This window comes from Gambusia affinis, linkage group LG16, assembly GCF_019740435.1.
Source record: "Gambusia affinis linkage group LG16, SWU_Gaff_1.0, whole genome shotgun sequence".
Taxonomy (NCBI): domain Eukaryota; kingdom Metazoa; phylum Chordata; class Actinopteri; order Cyprinodontiformes; family Poeciliidae; genus Gambusia; species Gambusia affinis.
This window is the reverse complement of record NC_057883.1, coordinates 14,030,495-14,050,001: the sequence shown is the minus strand read 5'-3', so window position 1 is coordinate 14,050,001 and position 19,507 is coordinate 14,030,495. Positions and strand designations below refer to the sequence as shown.

General features: G+C 38.7%; 1 protein-coding gene across 2 annotated transcripts in view; it reads right to left on the bottom strand.

The window, feature by feature from the left end:
• fndc5a (fibronectin type III domain containing 5a) overlaps positions 1–5,516 on the bottom strand; it is a 28,867-nt gene extending 23,351 nt beyond the window's left edge. Inside the window, exon 1 of one of the 2 annotated variants that reach the window (XR_006373097.1) lies at positions 4,839–5,509. Coding sequence is in view for 1 of the 2 variants with exons in the window: in XM_044141964.1 (XP_043997899.1) it covers positions 4,839–4,899 (61 nt within the window). In the remaining variant the exon portion in view is untranslated. Of the gene's footprint in view, positions 1–4,838 lie in introns of both variants that reach the window. The other variant, XM_044141964.1, reaches the window with a different exon arrangement.
• Positions 5,517–19,507: the final 13,991 nt, after the last annotated feature.

Sequence of the window (19,507 nt, the reverse complement as noted above, 5' to 3'; positions counted from 1 at the left end):
AGCTTCCTCTTTGTGTTTAAAAGTCTTTTCTTCTATGACTGTTTTATGCGTTTTATGCAGTTTTAGATCAAAATAAGTGCTGACTGAGGCGAAGATTTGTACAGTTGAATGTTTTGCAGCAAGGTGAAAGGAAACATTGCTGCATAATTTGGAGCTTTTCTGTCAACAGTTTATAAATGTGAAACAGAACTGTGTGAAACTTTTGTGTCTTTACTTATTTGTTTATTAATGACTTGCTTCCTACTCCTTGAAGTAATCTTGAGTAATAGTGCTATTTTTCTGAAGGTGCTTTTATAGTTACCTTGGATTTAGTTTAAACTTTGGACACCTTTCCTTTCATAGGCAAAAACCCAGAGTTGAATTTATCTGCAGTTTGGCTTCTTCTGCTAAAGAATCTACTTAATGTAATAAACTTTTTTTTAGTAAAGGGGAAGTTGAATCGCTTTGGGAAATTAGAAAGAAAAAATCAGCCATTATGCATTTGCTCAATAACATTCTTACATGCTCCCATTCCCAAAGATCAACATGGTTAAATATTGTTTTAAGTATTTAGTGGAAATTAGGTTGGCATGGTTTAATTTATAAAGATAAACTGAAACATAATTTCCAGATCAACTGGACCAGGAGTCCTGAATGTTCCTCTAAAGCTAACAATGGACCTTTTCTGTCAGTCAAGCAGCAATCCCTGGTCTAAAATGGAGCATGTGACTAAATGGCAAAGCAGAGACAGCATATGAGTTTTTACTATACAGTAGTGACGTATTTTGTGGGAGTTTTTTTTTTTTTAGATCAAAGCTCATTTTCAGCCTTTTTTTGCTTTTCTCCAACAGCACATCCGTTCTAAGGCTTTCATGAAAATTACATGCTTTACGATCGCTTACTGTGAGAGACGGAAGGACTTTAATACAGAAATGTATGTATAATGAAAAGTATGTTTAATACTTAAAACAATGAATTATTATTTATGAATCGTTTTTAACGGAGCAGAAAGAGAAGCTGACTCAGGGAGAAATTTTCTAAAATATCCTCTTATTGAGGAGTTTTCATTTTTTTGACTCTAATAAGTGATCAAACACCAAAAACTTCCAGATTTTCTTCATGCTCACAAAAGGCATGAAAACCAGAAGCTTCCATCTTTAAACCATGTAAACGAATCAACAAACAAGGAGCTGTTTGATGTTGTTTTTTGTTTGAAAGAAATCAGATTAAGATCAGTCGCTTGATTACATAAATACAGATAATCTTCTTATTCCTTTATTTTCTATTTTATTCAGAATGTCTGCACCCAAACAGGAAGCCTGCAGAATCCGTTTCCTTTTGTTGTCAGTTTCTTTTGTTAAATTGCACAGCTATGGTTTCATTTAATCCATTCTGGGGTTTTTTTTCCACATTCTGCTTTTTCCATCATACTTGCTCCAAACTTATTTATTATTACTCCTGACCTGTTTATTTCTCTTTCCATTAATTCAATCAAGTTTTTTCTCCAGTTTTGGTTCTGCCTAAAACCTCTGCGGCATGTTTGTTAATGCAGAGCTTTCTACATGTCTGCAACACATTTTTGTTATTTGTTACAAATGCTTTTTCTAAAAGAATCGCAATGTGTTTTGGCCGTTTTATTTTAAGAGATGCTCTAAAACACAAATTACACAACAACAACAACAACCAATAGGAAGCAGTGTGACCTAATGCATCACATAAAATCTCCCCTAAAACTGCAGAAAAAAATCCATGCAACTCTGACGGACGTTTGAACAGCTGGTGAAGAGGAGAAGCAAAAAAAAAAAAAAACAACAAAAAAACCCCCCCAAACATATAAAACGTTAATCACATCCAATCACATCTGGTGGGAGGCTTTTGGTTAAGAGTCTTCAAGCTAGTGAGATGTGAAAACTGTTCAAATGATTCAAGATGAATTGGAACAAATTCTTTCCACAAAGCACTGAATCAGCACTCAGCGCCGGGACAAAAGCCCAGACTTTGGCAGACATGAACACTGCAACATGTGCTGCACATTGAATCCTTTTTTCTTTTTTTTTTTTTTTTTACTCTGTTCTGAAACATGGGGGACTTTTCACACTTTCCAAATACATATTGAAATCATTTCGGTTGAAACATGATTTCTTGTGTTCTCCAATTTAATGTGACCCAAAATAGCTTTTTCTAATTTAACCACATTCACTTGGTAGCTCTGATAAACATAAACCGATCTGCAGTTTCTTGAGGTTCAGGGCACATTGACGTGGCGGGGAGGAAACTGGAACTGAACCTTTGTCTCTTTGAAAACAAGGCAGCAACACTTCGCATGGAGCCACTGTTGCCCCACTTTGCTTTCGTAAACTTCTGTATGATTCATAACTTGATGATGATTAAATAAGGAATATTTAGTTTACTGGTTTCAATCTATAATCTACTGGGATTTAAAAAAGTTGAAGATGCCATGCATGCTAACTCAGTGTCTTTGGAAAAGAAGCATTCTCAAAGTGTTACAGATCCTCCACCTTACTTTGCAATATTTATCCTTTATTTCAAAACAAACCCATACAACTCGGTGAAAAAGCCAAATATAGTATAATCCGACCAAAGCACATGGTTTCAGATAAAGAGTTTAGTAAAATCCTCTTCTTTATGTGTAGCAATAGGACCATACTGCTTATTAAGTGTGCTGGAGCGATGATATAACCTGTTTGTATGGTGGACAAAGCAAATAACCTTCATTTTATCATATCATTTTATTTATAAGCCGGTTAAACAGAAAGTTGTGGATTTCTCTTCAAATTGCACTTCAAATTTGTAAAACAAAAAAAAATTCTTGGATTTCTTTACTGAGTAAATGTCTGATTTGTAATACATGTATTGTTGTGTTTAAAAAAAGATAAAAAATTGTTTAGCTTCTTAAGCTTTTCTACCGGTGCATCTGTAAAAGACAGTCAACAAAATTAACAAAGTATTTCTAAATAATATGCTATTGTAAATTAAATGCCGTGTAGATTCACGGTTCTAAAATGGCCTCAAAAAGTGGTTTCCCTTTGTAGAAACCAAGCATTACCCCAGGAGGACCGGAGGGTGGGGCACAATTAAATTATTTGTCTCAATAAACTGTGCAAGTCTGTGTGTATCAGAGAGCAGCAGCCTGGTGATCCATCATCAACGGTGAGGGTGTGGAAGTGGGAGGATGATGAGCGAACCAGAGGAGCATGCTGACGGCAGGAGCGAAGAGAGGCTCTCCATCTCTGTGAGCGCTCCAGAGTGCGGCAGAGTTTGGGCTTTTAAAATGGATGTTTAATGGATGCAGGTTGGAATAAAAAAAAACAAAAAAAAAACCCAGCACTCACACTGGATGCGTTAGCAGCATTTCCGTGCAACAGCAGTCCCGTATTTCTAATGATCTGGAGTCTTTCTTGAAATAACACATCTGATATTTAATTTTTGCTAAGTCAGCTCTGATTGGCGATTGGAAAGTCAAATACTGAAAACCTCCTTTATTTTTCATGCATCAAAACTGAAAACTTCCACCATCTCCTGTCTGTCAAAGGAAATGTTTCGATAGACATTTTTCCTCATGTAGGCCAGCTTTCCACAATCATTGAGCTAGAGGACGGGCACACCCTGCACAGGTTGCCAGTTTGTGACAGAACAACCCCCAGTTGACCTGCTATCCATATTTTTGAACAGTCAGTCGAAGCCAGAGAACCTGAGAACTCACACATGCACCTCGAGAACATGCAAACTCGTTTTTTTTTAAAACAATCTTTTCGATTCATTAAGCATAATATTGTGTATGACCTTAGAAAGTTAAATAATATTTGCATTCTTTTAAAGGCGGCTTTAGTTTTTAGAAAGGCCCTGACTGGGATTCAAACCCAAACCTGCTGAAAGGCAGCGGTGCTAGCAACTGAGCCAGATCAAACCACCCGTGTAATATTATTTTATACCTGATGCATAATAAATGGGCAATCTGTTTATTTGTTCAATTTAAACACTACCTCAATCGAAGAACCTGCAATACATTTTATTGTCTTTTTGGTATTATTGCGCATTTAGTTTCATTAAAAAAAAAAACAGAAACAGCAACTTGTTTTTCTCTCATTAATGTAGTGTAATTGAAATACTCCACAGTCCCTCATTTGTATAAGCTGTAGTGCATTGTTTTCTCTTATGACTATTTTTATTACAGGTTCTCATTCTTCTCTCTTAAAGTCCTCTGAACATTCAACACATTTCTTTCCTTTTTCACATGTTTGTCAATTCAATTAGAAAAAGACAAATAGAACAATTGGTTAGAATTTTAAGCCAGATTTGTGAGGTACTGGCCAGGAAAAGCCTAATCATTGCATCTTCATTTATGACCAGAACTCAAAGGAAATTCCCCAGAAAAATGCAGTTTTTCAACACTGTAGTCAACTGAAACAAAAAGAGGCTTAGTTGTCTAAAAGATTTACGATGTTTGCCTTGATGCTTTTGTATTTTATGAGCTTCACAGCTCAGGTTTATTCCCATTAACACACAGAGGCAGCAGCAGCAGTGTGTCACAGGTCAGTTCCGTCTCCACATCCCTCCACATGTTCCTCCATGTTTCTCTGACCAGCTGCAGCATGTTGCAAACACACAATGAGAAGCAACTGCAACCCAACACACACACACACACACACACACGCACACACACACACACACACACACACACACAAACACACCAGAGAGTCAGCATCACCTCGCATGCCGATGGAAACCCCCCGTAGCGAATGCTTCGTTCAGTTTCGCAGTAAATGATCACCACAGCTCAGGTTCACCTGGCAATAAATAAATAAATAAATAAATCTCTCCCAAGCCACAAAACTTACCCGCCGTGACTCGAGAGACACCGAGGCAGCCGCTGAGGACGAGCAGGAAAATTCTCTCCATGATATCTCAAACGCTCGGACGACGTGCGGTCCCATTTATTTACCCGGGCCGTGTTACGCTGCTAGGCATCCACGTCTGTTCACGCGTGCAGTCTGGACGGGCGGGAAAGGGGAGCGGTGGGGAGGAGGAGGGGAAAACACGGCGACTCCTCAGCACCCTGGACAGCGCCTCACGGCTCATTCAGCTGCCGCGATTGTCTGCAGAGCTGCAGCCAGCATCATCATCTTCATCATCATGGACTGCGCCGTTTCACATGCGTCCAAAATGTGCACCAGTCAGATCCCTCCTCCAGCTCAGCAGCCTGAGGCTGCATCTGCAGACTGAAACGCGCTGGCTTTGTGTGTGAGGTTCCTATCGCTTAGAAATACAGCCGGGATCGACAAATAAAAAACATTTAGCTAAAAACAAACCAGAAAACAACAAAAACAAAAAAACCCGCTTATTTTCTCTAATCATGCCGAGGATATGTGAATTCAAAGCTTTTCCCGTCGTATGGGTTTGAAATTGCAGCCAAAAGTTGCCGCCAAACACCGAAGCTGACCTCTAGAGCGCGGCGCAACCGTGTGGGATGAGCAGCTGATCAAGTGAAAACTTGTCACCAGCAGCCCTCTCACGCCCCTGCTTCACTTTGCCCACTTGGTGAGCCAGATCGCTCCGAATTATCGCTGCCCACTCTTCTATTAAATATGCATACAATATCCCACGCAAACAGTCGTCTCTGTGGAAGCGCGTTTCTCCACTTCACAGGCAAACACGTGTCTCTTGACTTCACCACTGAGTTGACACCCGCCTCTCCACCTCAGGTTTGTTTGCGAAGCCCCCGGAGCGCACGGCGAAGCGGGCGCAGAGGTGGTGAAAGTCCGCGTTACAGTACCTGACAGGTTCCCCGCAGCTCGCTCCAGGGCTCGAAGCTCTCCAGGATGTTTGTGTGTTTGTTTCTGCCCGTGTGCGTGTCCCGAGTCAGGAGACAGCCCACTGTCCCCTAGCAGTGTCCCCAAGAAGTGCTGACTTCGCCCCGCTGTGCGCCTCCATCCACAGCCCGCCGCTGCCTCTGACGTCTTACCAGGTGGTGGAGCGAAGGGGTTATTGTTCTGTTTTTAACATGCTTCACTCTCCTCTCCCCTCATCTGCATGTTCGCATGTAAAACCGAGACAGTAAGATTGTAGGAGCAACTATTGTAACCCATGAAACTTTATCACATTTTGTCATTAAACAGGCTCTGACTTTAATGTGTTTTATTCCGATTTTGCTGCTTAGATATGTTGTGGTTTTGTATTTAGTCATTCTTGGCTCGGGATAGCACTGAATACAATGAAATACAATTAATTACTTTTCTATCAGTGAAGCTGTACACGTTTACATCTAAAGAGGTTTATAAAGCAATAAAGAGAGACCAGCTAGCCTAACATACACTTAGGTTGCAAAACAATTTCGCTATAGCTTTGAACACATAAAATGCAAATTAATAGGTGAAATATGATATTCATGCCTATTGGTGTATGGAATGTTTGTCCTGTTCTGTACTGACAATCATTTAAAACAGAGCTGCACAATTACAGAAACCATTTCTGAGAGTTGAGACGATTAGAATAAATGTTCTAATGACAACTTTAGTCAGATCAAAACATACTTTTCAACGAGGCCACATTTGTGTATTATAAATATTGTTTTTCTTGGTCTGATGTAATATCCTGATCTATGTTTTCATCTTACATCATCATAATTCATAATTAGATAATATAAAGGCACAAAAACAGGAATTTGTGTGTAAATAATTTATATAATGTGTTTCTCTGGGTGAATTGAGATACTGAAATAAATGAATGAATGATACACTAATTTATTGATTATGACTGTACACCCAACTGGAAAAATATATTATCAATACACCAAGAGTGTACACATAACATGTGAAATATTTTACCACGTATTAAACCCATGAAGAACTTTGCAATTGCAGTATTAGACACAATTTGATTGTGATTCAGCTCTAATTTAAAGTGCTTTTTTATAAATAGTTCTTTAGACTCCCTGAAGGTTTTTCAAATGTTTTACTTAAGCTTTACCTGCAGATTTTTAAATACAATTTTACATCCCATTTATGTGCTTTAGTGTTTAAATACCACATGTTGTAATCGTCGCGTGGCAAAGTTAAATCTGCTTTTCTTGTGGCTTTTATATTGCTAAAACTGCCTGTAGGATAAATTCACACGTAGCCCTGCGATATGATCTCCCCATTAAATATTACAGAAACCAAGCTGCAGCTTGGAGGAGCGTACAGTTTACTCAGATGTTTTGATTAAATTTGAAGCTCAGACACACAAGGACTAAAATGTCAACCGTTTCTTTACTTTGGGAGGGTGAGACTATCGAAGATCTCTCAGCGTCCCGGGCCAACAGAATGTTAATGGCCTTTAAATTCAGCACTCAGCAAACACATAAAGGACTCAACCCAAGCGGGTAATTTGCTCCTGGAAATTGGCCTCTTTGATGCTTTACATTCTTCACCGTTAAATGCAGATGAAGCAGAAAGTCAGCTGTAAATCTCATGTCTTTGTGGCTGTTCAGGTTCACGTTTGTTCCTGTGAGTTTCTCCTTGGTGAGCGGAGGCCTGGTTTGTCTCAGTGTGTCTGTTTGTTCTTTGCTGAGAGACAGATATTTGTATGCTGTCCTAATAAAAGTGGGAGCAGGAGGCCATGAAGTAGAACGTCAGTGTAAAGATAGAGTTTACTCTCACCCAGCATTCCTTTGAAGCATCACTTCTGTCGATGCTGATGTGAGCCGCTCTCAGCGGGCTTAAGGCAGAGTCTCCATCCAAACCTGTGAGTGTTTGACGGTCAAAAGGGATCAAAAAGTGGCTTGCAGATGAATTTTTTCACACTTAGAGTTTCATTTTCAAACATTCAGAAAGTCAATTGGCTTGGACAACTTTTTCCATTTCCCTTTGAATATACATGAGCAAAAACTTGCTGGTGGAGTTAATCTGAGGTCACTTTATGGAGATAGATGGGCGGCAAAGATCTAACATTTCCCCCTTAATTACATTAATAAAGCAATTCTCTTTCATAGCTTGTGGTGTGGATTGTGCAGCTCTCTAAGTGCTCTCCTGTGTAAGGCCTAATATTTTAAGTGTTTGCCCATGTGTTTACAGTTGAGCTTTACTCTTTCAATTTTCAGATGATCTACTGATCAGAGTCCTTTGAGATGTTCACAGCTTTGTTATTGTTCTGCAAACAAACTCTTTAAATGTCTCTGCAACCTTCTACTTTCTGTTTGTTCACTAACATCCTCTAACAAACCTCTGAGGGTTTCACAAAACAGATGTACTTCTATTGACTTTGAATTAGAAACCAGCAATCTTTATTTACTATTGAGTAATTGTTTACACTGGAATTTTGATTGGGGTGTCATATAGAGGGCTAAAACAAAATCAACTAACCTTTTGAGATTTATACTTGTTTCCATAAATATATTGAATTTAACATAAAAGTTATGCAGTATTTTTTTATATAAAATCCCAACTAAAAACAAATTTATGTCTCTTATTGTAACATAACAAAATGTGAAAAAAGTGACCTTTGTGGATTTAAAGTGTTTTTTTTATTTTTTATTTTATCATTCAGTTTGTTTAAAGGTCAGAGTTTATGGACGTTGGAATAAAAGATATAGTCATGCCCCAACAACCTACTGCTGGGAATAAAAACTCTGTGATTGGTCAGCAGAAAATCTTAATCCCGAGCCTCTATTATGGGACATATGTTCATTCTTTAGCTGGAAAATATAAAATCCTGTGCATATTACAGGCTGTGAGCATCCTCCCATGGTTATTATAGACAATTGACAAAAAAAAAATTAATGCATTTAATTTAAAATTGCTGAGGCATCCAATGATAATCAATTTGACTCAGAAAGTATGGGCATCACCAAGCATTACAACCAGAGTGGATTATTAAAAAAAAGAGAAAGATGAGGGCTGTGACACAGTTGGTAAAATCCCCAACTTGATTTGGCATTTCTTTCTTTAAACACAGAACAAATCAGCATGTAGGACACCTTGCCATGAATATTTTACACGCATCAATATTTTGCGACTTGACACTGGAGCTTACGGCGACTTTTCTGCCTCTCAGAATGATTTTGAATTATGAGCTCTGGCAGGTTGCTCAGAGGTGGCAACCCGGACCAGGATGCAGAGAGGGCAGGATGGCAGGTTTTGTTCCTGTCTCAGCCTGATAAGATTGGGAATCCGGCCCAGAGAGAGGAGATTCAATAAATACAAAGCTGTGCCAACTGGAGTCGGAGGGAGGGTGGGGGAAGGGAAAAATGCTAATTTATTCATAAAGTTTTGACAGCCCTCTCCGACTTTTCTGCTTCTCTTTAGTCTCAGTTTGAAAAGTTTGATTGGCACTCAGTGTTGACACATTAAGACGCTCCAGTCCATTAATTCTGCTGACACGTGGAGCAGCTGTAGCTGCAGATGATTGAGTTCTTGTTCGTAATCCCATTACAGCGCAGCAGATTCAGAGTTCATTTGCAGCTTTGTGCGAAGACATGCTTCCATCTGAAAATGGGACAAATCTGAATTGGCAGTTGCTCGGCGACTCAAAGCTCCTCATGGCAGCACATCAAGGGAGAAAGTTTTAACGGAAAAAAAATAACAAATATTAAAGTAATTTTAACTGGCATCAAAAAAAAAAAAAAGAAAAAAAAATCTAACAAATCTGCTGTAAGAAGAAGAGAGACCACTCTTCTGTGTTCAGTCTATTAATACTCAGAGGTCGAATGAAGAGATACTTTATGATGAATAATAAACTATTTAGTTGCATTTGTTAAATGGTCGTCTTATTTTAGTCCAGCTCAAAACGTAGGCAGGTTTTTCAAGCTTTACTGCTAATTATTTGTTCTAATGTAAAACTTGATTAAGTCACATTTTTAAACGAATTAATCTTAAAACTTATGAAAGGATAGAATTCAGTATTTTATTGAAGTCAACATAAAATTTTACACTTAATTGACCCAGCAGATAACAAATATAACACAAAAATTGAAACATTACCAGACTAAAACTACACACAACTGATTAAAGACATTTTAACTTGCTTGAAACATATACACTATTAGGAGCTTGCAGGTCTGCTAAAGGCCAACCAGAGATTATTTTTGGTTATATTGTCAATTTTTGCACCTCCTTCTGATCTAAAAGGAAACAATTAGAAAGGGGCCTGGAGTCAGTTTTCAGACAGTAACCAGAGTAAGAAAGAACAGAGCTTCTCCACCAAATTCTGTCTCCGTGGACATGATCGTTGTCAAAGCCTTCTCTCAGCTTGGATGCCAGCTTATTTTTTTGCATAAGCAGCTCTCTGATTGAGCCATGGTTGTTCCAGTGCTGCTGCTGCTTCTGGCAAAACTTGTAGATGTCCAGAGGTTCTCATTTGGATCACAACCAGATTCCTCATACACTAACTAAACTCAAAATAAGGACAATTTATGAGGCTGGTATAAACTGAACATTTAAAGTTGCTGAATACGGAGACATTCCGTATTCGATTAACTTCTTTTCTCAGTGAGGTTTCTGATGAAAAAAGAGTCGAGTCCACAGACAAGAAGAAAAGTTAAGTTTGGGCTGGAGTAGAAGTAGATCAGAAATGGACCACAGGGTAATCATGCAGTGCCATGCAGTCATCTTCTGTATTGCCTTTTAAGATGAGTCCTAGAGTAACATTTTAATTAATAACTCAGTGGAAAGTCACTCTGCTTGATATAGGATGGTTCCTGTTAGAGACTGAGAAAGTCGAAGGTCATAATTTTCAAGAGCCAGGGTAGACAAAAATCAACAACTACTGAAGTCATAATTCTGATGTAGAAATTCAGTGCAACTAGAACAGCAGCTTCAAATCCATACAGCTTTGAGTGAGTTGCCTCAGAAAGAGGAATTTGGATGTGAGAATGACGTCAGTTGTCCTGAGTTGAGCACTTTGTAGGTATACATTTGTAGGTAGCTTCATTATCATGCACTCCAACGCTAAAGACGTATGTTTCCATGCAGACATTGTGCGTCCACCCTGTGTCCATTTAGTGGAATGAGATACAAAATGTTATTACTCAAATTCTCAACACATTTCCTGAGCACGGCAGATAAACCTGAGAGATTAAAGTCGAGTTGGCTCCTGGTTTTGGATGGACTTCTAACTGATTTGTTGGGCTTGAGACCAAAAAATCTCTACAAACAGATCATAAGACGAAGATGTAAAGTGTGATGAAACTTGGCAGAACAAACTTATTTCCACGCCTGATGATGATTTGTGTCTCGTTAATTCGTTAATCACTGTGGTTGGGTCAAGAAGCAGCCGCCATGAAGGTCAGGATTTCTGGGTTAGGCAGAAGACAGCTTGGTTCTGAATCATGATCTCATCAGATCTTCACGTTGAGTGTGATCTGGTGATTTTGGAGTCTGAGTCAACTGTTTTGCTGTGAGGCATTGTGAATCATCAAGATATACTGTTTCCAGAAAATAGTGTGTGTCAGCTGCAAAAACATTTGTCAAATATGGCAAAGCAGCAACAAGATAGATGGCAGAGAGACTCTTTGCCATCCTCCAGTCTCCTCTTCCTCCCCTCATCTTTCGCTCTCTTTTTAAAAAAAAATATTTAAGGTTCCTTTGGCATGTGCAGTGGGTCAAAACAGCACGTCTTGAGCTGTATAATTACCTTTTTTGTACTTGCTTTTCCCTCCTAGCCGCTGTTTCTTACTGAAAACTGAATTCATGCGCCGACTCCTGACGTTCTGCCTAATGAATTCCAAGTCCTGACAGCTTCCTTTGTGATGAGATAATCAATGTTATTCACTTCGTCAGTGTCAGTGGTTTTAACTGTGCTGCTGAGTGGCAGACGCGCATTTGTCAATTAGCTGGATTTTGTCAGAGAATATCTCCCTGACGAAGTAATTATTAGGCGCTCATTCTGCCTGTTCAAAGCATTGCTGCGCTTACTTTCTCTAGTGAGGTTTTATAAGTATCTGAAATATATTTAAGCCTTCCTGCCTGCAGATAAAGGGTGAAGGTCAGAGGACTGGAAATAGCTGAAAGTGAAAGTTGAGGCTGGCTTAAAACGGAAAGAAAAAATAAGTAAGGGGAGAGGTGGATATAAAGATATAAAACACATTCTTCTGTCTCCTCCTCGTCCTGCTCAGCTCCTTGTTTTAGTTAACTGGTTCTGAGGAATTAAAAACTCATTAAACTCAGTTTCAACTCCTGACCCTTAGATTGGCTTATTTCTCTGCCCAATTGTTTGGCTTTTTCTTCTTTTATCATCTTAAAATTGTGGCAGTGCTTTATCTACCCACTCCCAGCCTATCGTCCCTCTTAGTTCAGCGATCTCTTTGAAAATGAGTTTCCGATATCATCTCGCAGTCTTTTATGATATTCCCTTTTGAGATTTGAGGCTTCAGGTCAGAGCGGTCCTGCATGCAAAAAACAAACCAAAACAAAACAAACAAAAACAAAGACCATTAAACAAACAGAAGAAGAGACAGCAGGATTCACAGCTTTGATGCTTTAACACCCTAAGTGGCTGTGGACTGTTGAAGTGTCACGGGTGAGTCCAACTCGACTGATTTCACTTTCAGAGTTAGTGCAGTGCAGCCAGTGTTTTTTTTTCTTTCTCTCTGTGAAGACCAATTAATTGGGCGTGTTTTGCATCTCAGAGGACAACTGCAAGCTACTTTGTTTTTTTTGTTTTTTTTAGAGGCCTAATTTGAATAAAACTGTCTGACTCAGCTGCTTCACCTATTTATCACACATGTAATCTCTATTGAAATGAAAAAGAGTTAATGCCTGCTTGGTGGAAGGAAAATAACAAGTTTCTGTTTATTGAGTATTGTTTAAAGATGTTAGCAGCAATGAGAATGTTTTATTGCCATGATAACATCACCAGATGGTTCTGCAGCCATCATAAATTGAGCTTACTTGCAAGATCCAATTGGAAATATGTAGATTCAATTTCAAGACCACTTTAAATGCAGGCAAACACCACAGAAATACTTTTCACCGTCAAGGACTGCTTTCCTGCCAGGTTCCTTAAATATGTCCTTCTGGACCATAGCATGAATGCTGAAAAATGACTACATGACAAGATAAACAATAATCTATAATTTATGTTTACCTGTTAAGCTTAATGTTAATATTTGTCATAATTCTCATTTCTTGTCCTTGGGGATCCTGGTATGGAGAGTTGTTCGATCTGAATCTTGGTCCCATTTCTTCTTTCATTCTTGTCACTGATTAACATAGATATTAAAGTTAAAATATGACTAAAACCAGTTTCCTTTGCCTGCTGAATGTTGGTCAAATCTTTCATAATGTAGTAGCAGTATTTTGAATGTTAAATTATCTTTTCATAAGACTTAAAACCTTTCGATGTACCTTCCAGGTACAGTAAAAATTGTTGCATTTGTTTGTGTATTTCTGTAGCCCAATTACTCACTGATTAATGAAAATGAATACTTGATTACACCAATTATTAGCTCCCAATGATTCTTATCAGAGTTGTGAATGAAGAGTAATTATCTCTGATTGGCTAAATACATCCGAATGTTGAGAGATAGATGAGAATCTTACAATCTTTCTTTAAATGTGTGACACAGATTGCTCAGAGGAAATTTAAAAACATTTCTTGAGGCTGGTTTTGATAGTGATTTATTTATATAGTTTGGCATAGTCTGCTCAGCCCGAGAACTTCAAAACAGAAAAGATTAGATTATTCCCAGTGGGACTACCAGAGCTGCTGTTGATCCAATACCTACCAAAAAAATCACGCCATTAGCAACATTTTCCCCACAGCCTTCATCAAAGCTGCCTCTGGATCCGCCTGTACAGAGAGCTCTCAGTTTGCACCAATCAGATGAGATGAAACAACAAGGATTGATTGGAAAAACTCCCCTAAGCTGCTTCTGCTTTGTGACACTTTGACTCCAAATCCACTGAAGATTCAGTTCTCCAAAAACACATTTGTATGGATAGTGAGAAGAGGGAAGGAATATCATAGGATGACATCATCTTTGTGTATTACATAAATATTCATAAAATAGCAGCCTGAGCAATGTGTTGCTCTTCGCCACAAAGACCCGCCAAACTGGTTTGTTATTTCATCTGGAGATGAAAGTGCTCGTTTTACTCATGTCTCAGTGGTCTGTGACTGTGGAGAGGTCATTGTGTCCTGCTTGGCACTGATGGAGCTGTCACATCCACTGATGTCACTGATGCTCCCACTGGGAAACACTCACACAGTAACCGGCTTCAGAAATGGGTTTCATGAATAAAAATACACTTATGTACTTTTATTGTGCAAGAAGTTCTGTGTCATCTGTCATTTCTTTAGATGGTTGTCTAGTGAAAAGGAAACGTGGCAAGTCTTCTAACAATCTGAATGTGGGGCGTGTATGTAGATCCGACCCCCTTCCTTCTGACACCCCTAAAAAAAAAATTCTTTACAACAAACTGCATTGAGAGTCCACTTGGATATAATTTGTGTGAAGGCTTTAGAATCTTGTTTATAGACAAACAGCTCCATGAAGACCCAGGAACACATCAGAGGTTTTGGAGATGGTCGAAGCTGGCTGAGATTATGAAGCAATATTCCCAATCTGAGGTGTCACCATTCAATCCGTCATCAGAAAACAGGAAGAATGTGACACAACTACAAATCTACCAGGAGATCCCCCTCAAGTGACAGAACGGGCACACCTGAATAGAATAATTAAGGCTCTGGAGAACTGATCTACACAAGGTGGAGGTAATTAAGCCATTTCATTTCAGTGTTTTGTACCTGTGGCACATCTAAAAACTGCAGGACTGCGGCCCTCGAGGACTGGAGTTTGAGACCCCTGCTCTAAAGGGTTACCATGACATTTCTAAAGGTGAGGTAGTCCAGCGAACCACAGTGTGAGCCGTTCTCCACCACAAATTAACCCTGAACCAGTGGTGAACCTTCTAAGGACTGGTGAATTTAATAAAAGACACTGCATGGGCAAAACGCTGATCATCTTATGACAGAATGGGGAACAGAATCTGATTAGAGTTAATTGTTATCCTGGCATTTTTAACACTTAATTGAAACCCATTCTGTTGGTGCTGTTGAGCCAGAAAAAAATGTCATCTTTCTTTATTATTATGTCATAAGGCTCTCATTCCTAGGAGCTTACTAAGCAACAATTATGCAACTAATATGGCTCTTAATGAACAGTTAATGGCTGATTTGTGTGCTATAATATAAAATGCTATTCTTTTGAGATACTTGAGTTGATTTGCCATAAAACATCTGCCTGCTTGCCAATGTTACAATCCCTTCCTGAACCTTTCCCTGCATTTGTTCTCACCGACCCTTATTCTGCTTGCGCCTCCTCCTCTCTTTAAGAAATCCATTTGATCAAATCTGAGGAAAAAGGAAACCCAGAGTCTTAATAAAGAGTAAGATTTCTTTAATGCTCTCTCCGGGCCAGCAGATGTCCATGTGCGCACCTACTTCCACGCAACATGTGCACCTATGAAAAGATGAAGATTAGAAAATAGATGATTGTGGCTCAGAAAACGAATGAAAGCAAATAATAGCAACAGGAGGATCGCTCTGAGCAACGTTACGCAGCCATGCTGAGCTTGCGGGGGTGGATTCAGTGGATGAAGAAATGTAATTATGGACACAACGATGTTGTCATGTGCCTTCTGAAATAGCACATTGGTTGGTGTGGTTTCACCATCATTCTGGTTGGCTTGACTATGGCACAGTGAACTCACTACTGTTCATTTGTTGGATAATGCTGCAGTTGTTCTCTGATAAGCTCCTTTTTCCACTTCATTTCATCGTATTTTATATCAAGAAATAGTTTTCCATTATTGTTTACACACTTGTTGTGTTCAGTCGGAGCAGATTTGTATGTTGCTCCAGTCTTGGTTTACTTGAGTTCCACAAAGGCATGCATGAAAAAAATAAGACTGTAGGATCATATATAAAGTATATATGGAAAGTTTGGAAATTCAGGAGCTTTGTAAATTTACATCTCTTCTTGTTGCTATGAAAGTTCTGTAAATTTTCTGCATCAATGCTCTACAACATCCAGACGTTTCCCTCCTCTTTTTAGTTTTATCCTACCCATCATCCTCCTCTCCTGTCTCTCAGTGCTGAGCAACTTTAAAGGTCCGCCGAGCACCAGTTTGTTGGAAATAAGAACTCTGAAACAGAGGTTTGTAGGCTTATTGACTGTTACATTTTTCCGCCACATTTGAATTTAAATTTTACTCTAGCAATGCTGATGATTTCACATCTGTCTCTGTAAAAGATTCCCTTTCATGTTGGTTAAACCAATGGCTTTTTGGACTGACATGAATAAAAAAAATTGACTCATGCCAATGTCATTACCATTGTGATAATCAGCTTGAAATCATCCAGACAGCCGATCTGAAGTGCAGTGTTTAAATTGTGTGAAGCATGTCACGGACGGCTTTCTCACAGGGACTCGACACGATTTGTCTCATGAAATCAGAGTTTGTGTCTGTCAACATTTTCTGCTCCCCTCACACTTGCTCTGCTGCGTTTTCTTGCATTGTGCAGTCTGCATGTCTGCGCAAGTGTCTGTATACTGAGGAAAGGAAAGTGTTTGTATTCAGGGAAGAGCTGCAGGAGGAACCGCAGCAAGGCTCCTAATCCAAAGCCTGTTTCCCCGCAGGCGCCCCCTCATTTCAACTCCAGGACCAGCAGGTCACTTTCACACACCTACGCCGTTTAACATTCTTTTGTTCAGCCGACAAAGAATTTGCGCTGGGCACAGCTGTTGTACAGCAATGGCAACAAAAACCTGAACTTTAAGTGTGGAAAACCTTTAGCAACAGAATAATCAGAATATCTCAGAAACATGCAAAAAAATGTTTGATATTACAATGTTCTTTTATGCTACACAAGGTGTCATGCTCAGAAGTAGGGCACCAACAGACTATTTTTGTTATTAGCAAGGAAAAAGGGTAGACTGAAATAAAAATAGTGTTTGCAATACTAATATTGAAATGTTAATACCCTTGATCCTTTTGTGATTTTGTCAGATTGTAACCACAAATCTTTAGTTTGATGTTTTAAACTGTAAAATAGAAATAAAATGTGAAATTATTGGGCTACTTTTTGGCTGATCTTCACCAAATAGATGAACTTTAACAAACACTTGATTATGACATCACCATGTTTCATGTAGGAAGACTATATTCAGTGTGATGTGCAATATTAGTTTCCATCACACATGCTGGTGTGCATGTAGGTTAAAATTGTCAAAAGGTCATTTAACTGAATCTGTTTTGCTCTGTCCCCTACATAGCTTGTTGCAAAGGACTCTTCCACAGATGTGAGATTTGTCAAGTGTTGACATTTTTTAGATTTTGTTTTAGAATTTAAACAACCTTCTCCCTGACCTCTCTGCTATTTTTCTTGGTCTTAAATCACAAACACAAGTGTCCGTGATATATCTCCGAGTGAACTGTGTTTATTAGTTAACTTAGTTTCACTTGATTTTATCTAGGGGAACTAAAGTAAAGAAGGCTAAGTAAATTTCTATCACACATGTGCATCTCTACTTTTAAAGGTGTTTTAAATTGCATTTTTTTCTTCTAGTATTAAAATACTTATTTGAATATTGCTTTTAAATTTTCTGAGGTTAACTTTTTGTGAGATCTAAAACATTTGAATGTGAAAAAAAAAAGAAAACTGAAAATAATCTGGAAGGAGGTAAAAACTTCCATGGCACATATAGAACCGTGGCAGACAGCAGACATATTAAATCAGAACTTGGAAATGCTCTGCGACTTTGGATTTAACATGTGAAAGATTTGATATGAGAAGTTATATGTTAATGTTTTTTTTTTTCTTTTTGAGACTCTGAATTTATGACTTCCAGATATAACCCAAAAGCAGTTTGCAGAGCAATTACTTCAGTTGTGTGAGCCATTTTGCTGCTGACTAACCCTCCAGTCTGCAGGAAAAGTTTCCCCAGTTTTACTGTTAATGAGCAAGAAATTCTTCCAGTACTGATAACTTAAACATGCATTTGTGTTGGCGTTAGATATTGACTGATAACTGATTTTCCTGTTGACATGCTTTCTCTCTCTGCAGTATCTTTACCTAAACCTTATCGAGATTCAGCAATAAATATGCAATTTATGCTTTATAGCGGAGTCAAATACACAAACAGGCAGTGTTTTACCTCCCTGTTGACACTAATTGTTGTCTCTTTGCGTCTCCCTTGTTATCTTTTCCCCCTCATTGTTTCTGTGTCGTGCTGATTATTCCTGTTAGACATTATTCAGGCTGACAAAAACCTGCCTGCTGCGAGCTGATACGACCACAGAGCACTGCTCCAACCTCTCCTCTCTGATCTGATGCCACACACACGCGCCCACGCCCACGTTCACACACTGTAAATCCTCTACATATTTAGCACACTATGAGGTGTGTGTTCAGAAACCTGGTTAAACCAGCAAGAATAGAAGCATTAACATCTAAATAGTTTTCTTTTTCTTGGCCAGAGAACAAAAAGAGAAGTATTTTGTCCATAAAATATTACTGATTTTGTCTGGCCTTAATGAGATGCATTGAGAAAATGACAAAAAATGAGAGTGATGGATGTAGGTGACAGTGAAAAAAAGGAGGACATCAATAGTTCTAGCAGTGGCACATAACAGATGAGGATGTCTGCAAAGCAAAAAACAGACAAAATGGTGTCTAGTTTTTGTGCGACCTCAGTGGAAGTCAGTCCCAAATCAAGCCTGCTGCATGTCATTATTCCACTTAAGCAACCATGAGCTGAAGCTGCAGTTACACATTTGAAAATATTTATGTAAATGTAGTTCAACCAGAGTGGCCTTGAGGTTATGCTGAACTGTCCTGGTCAGGTGGGAGTGGATGATCAACAAAATAGACGAAGAAAAAAAGAAGCAAATTGGTTCAGAGCTGACAATTATTATCTGAAGTATTCCAGTCAAAACAAAGATAATTTCTTTTTGTATGTTTTAAATCAGTTGGATGAATCTTTATGTCTAAGAATGTCTTCACTTATTCTGAGGTCAGATAAGTGAGAAACATATTTTACCAACACACAAAATGTTTCACAACAAAATCAATCAACTGCTGTTTGAGATTAGCATTCATACTGGATTTGTGTGTTTATACACTTGTTTGCAAAATTATAGTCCTTTCATTTTTAACAACAACAGAAAATATATTTTACAGAAAAATTTCATAAGAGTTAAACAGAAGCTACAGTGAAAAAGCAGCTTGTGCGTCACTTCGGGGCCTCCAAGACATGTAATTTCTCTCAGGCTGATCTCACACAGAGGTATTTAGGTCCAGCAGCAGCTGTTGTGTAGCCACCTGCTCTTTACAGAAAAATGTCACATGAGCTGTAACAAGAGAAAGTCAACTTCTACTGACATCTTCTGTTATCTGTACTGTTAAAACCATCCAGAGCTCATAAATGTTTCCATATGATGTTACTCTTAAACTGAAATGTTGGTGTTATTTATACATATTGTATGTGTTAGACCCACACAAAGTAACTGTGAAATGAAGGAAACCAAAT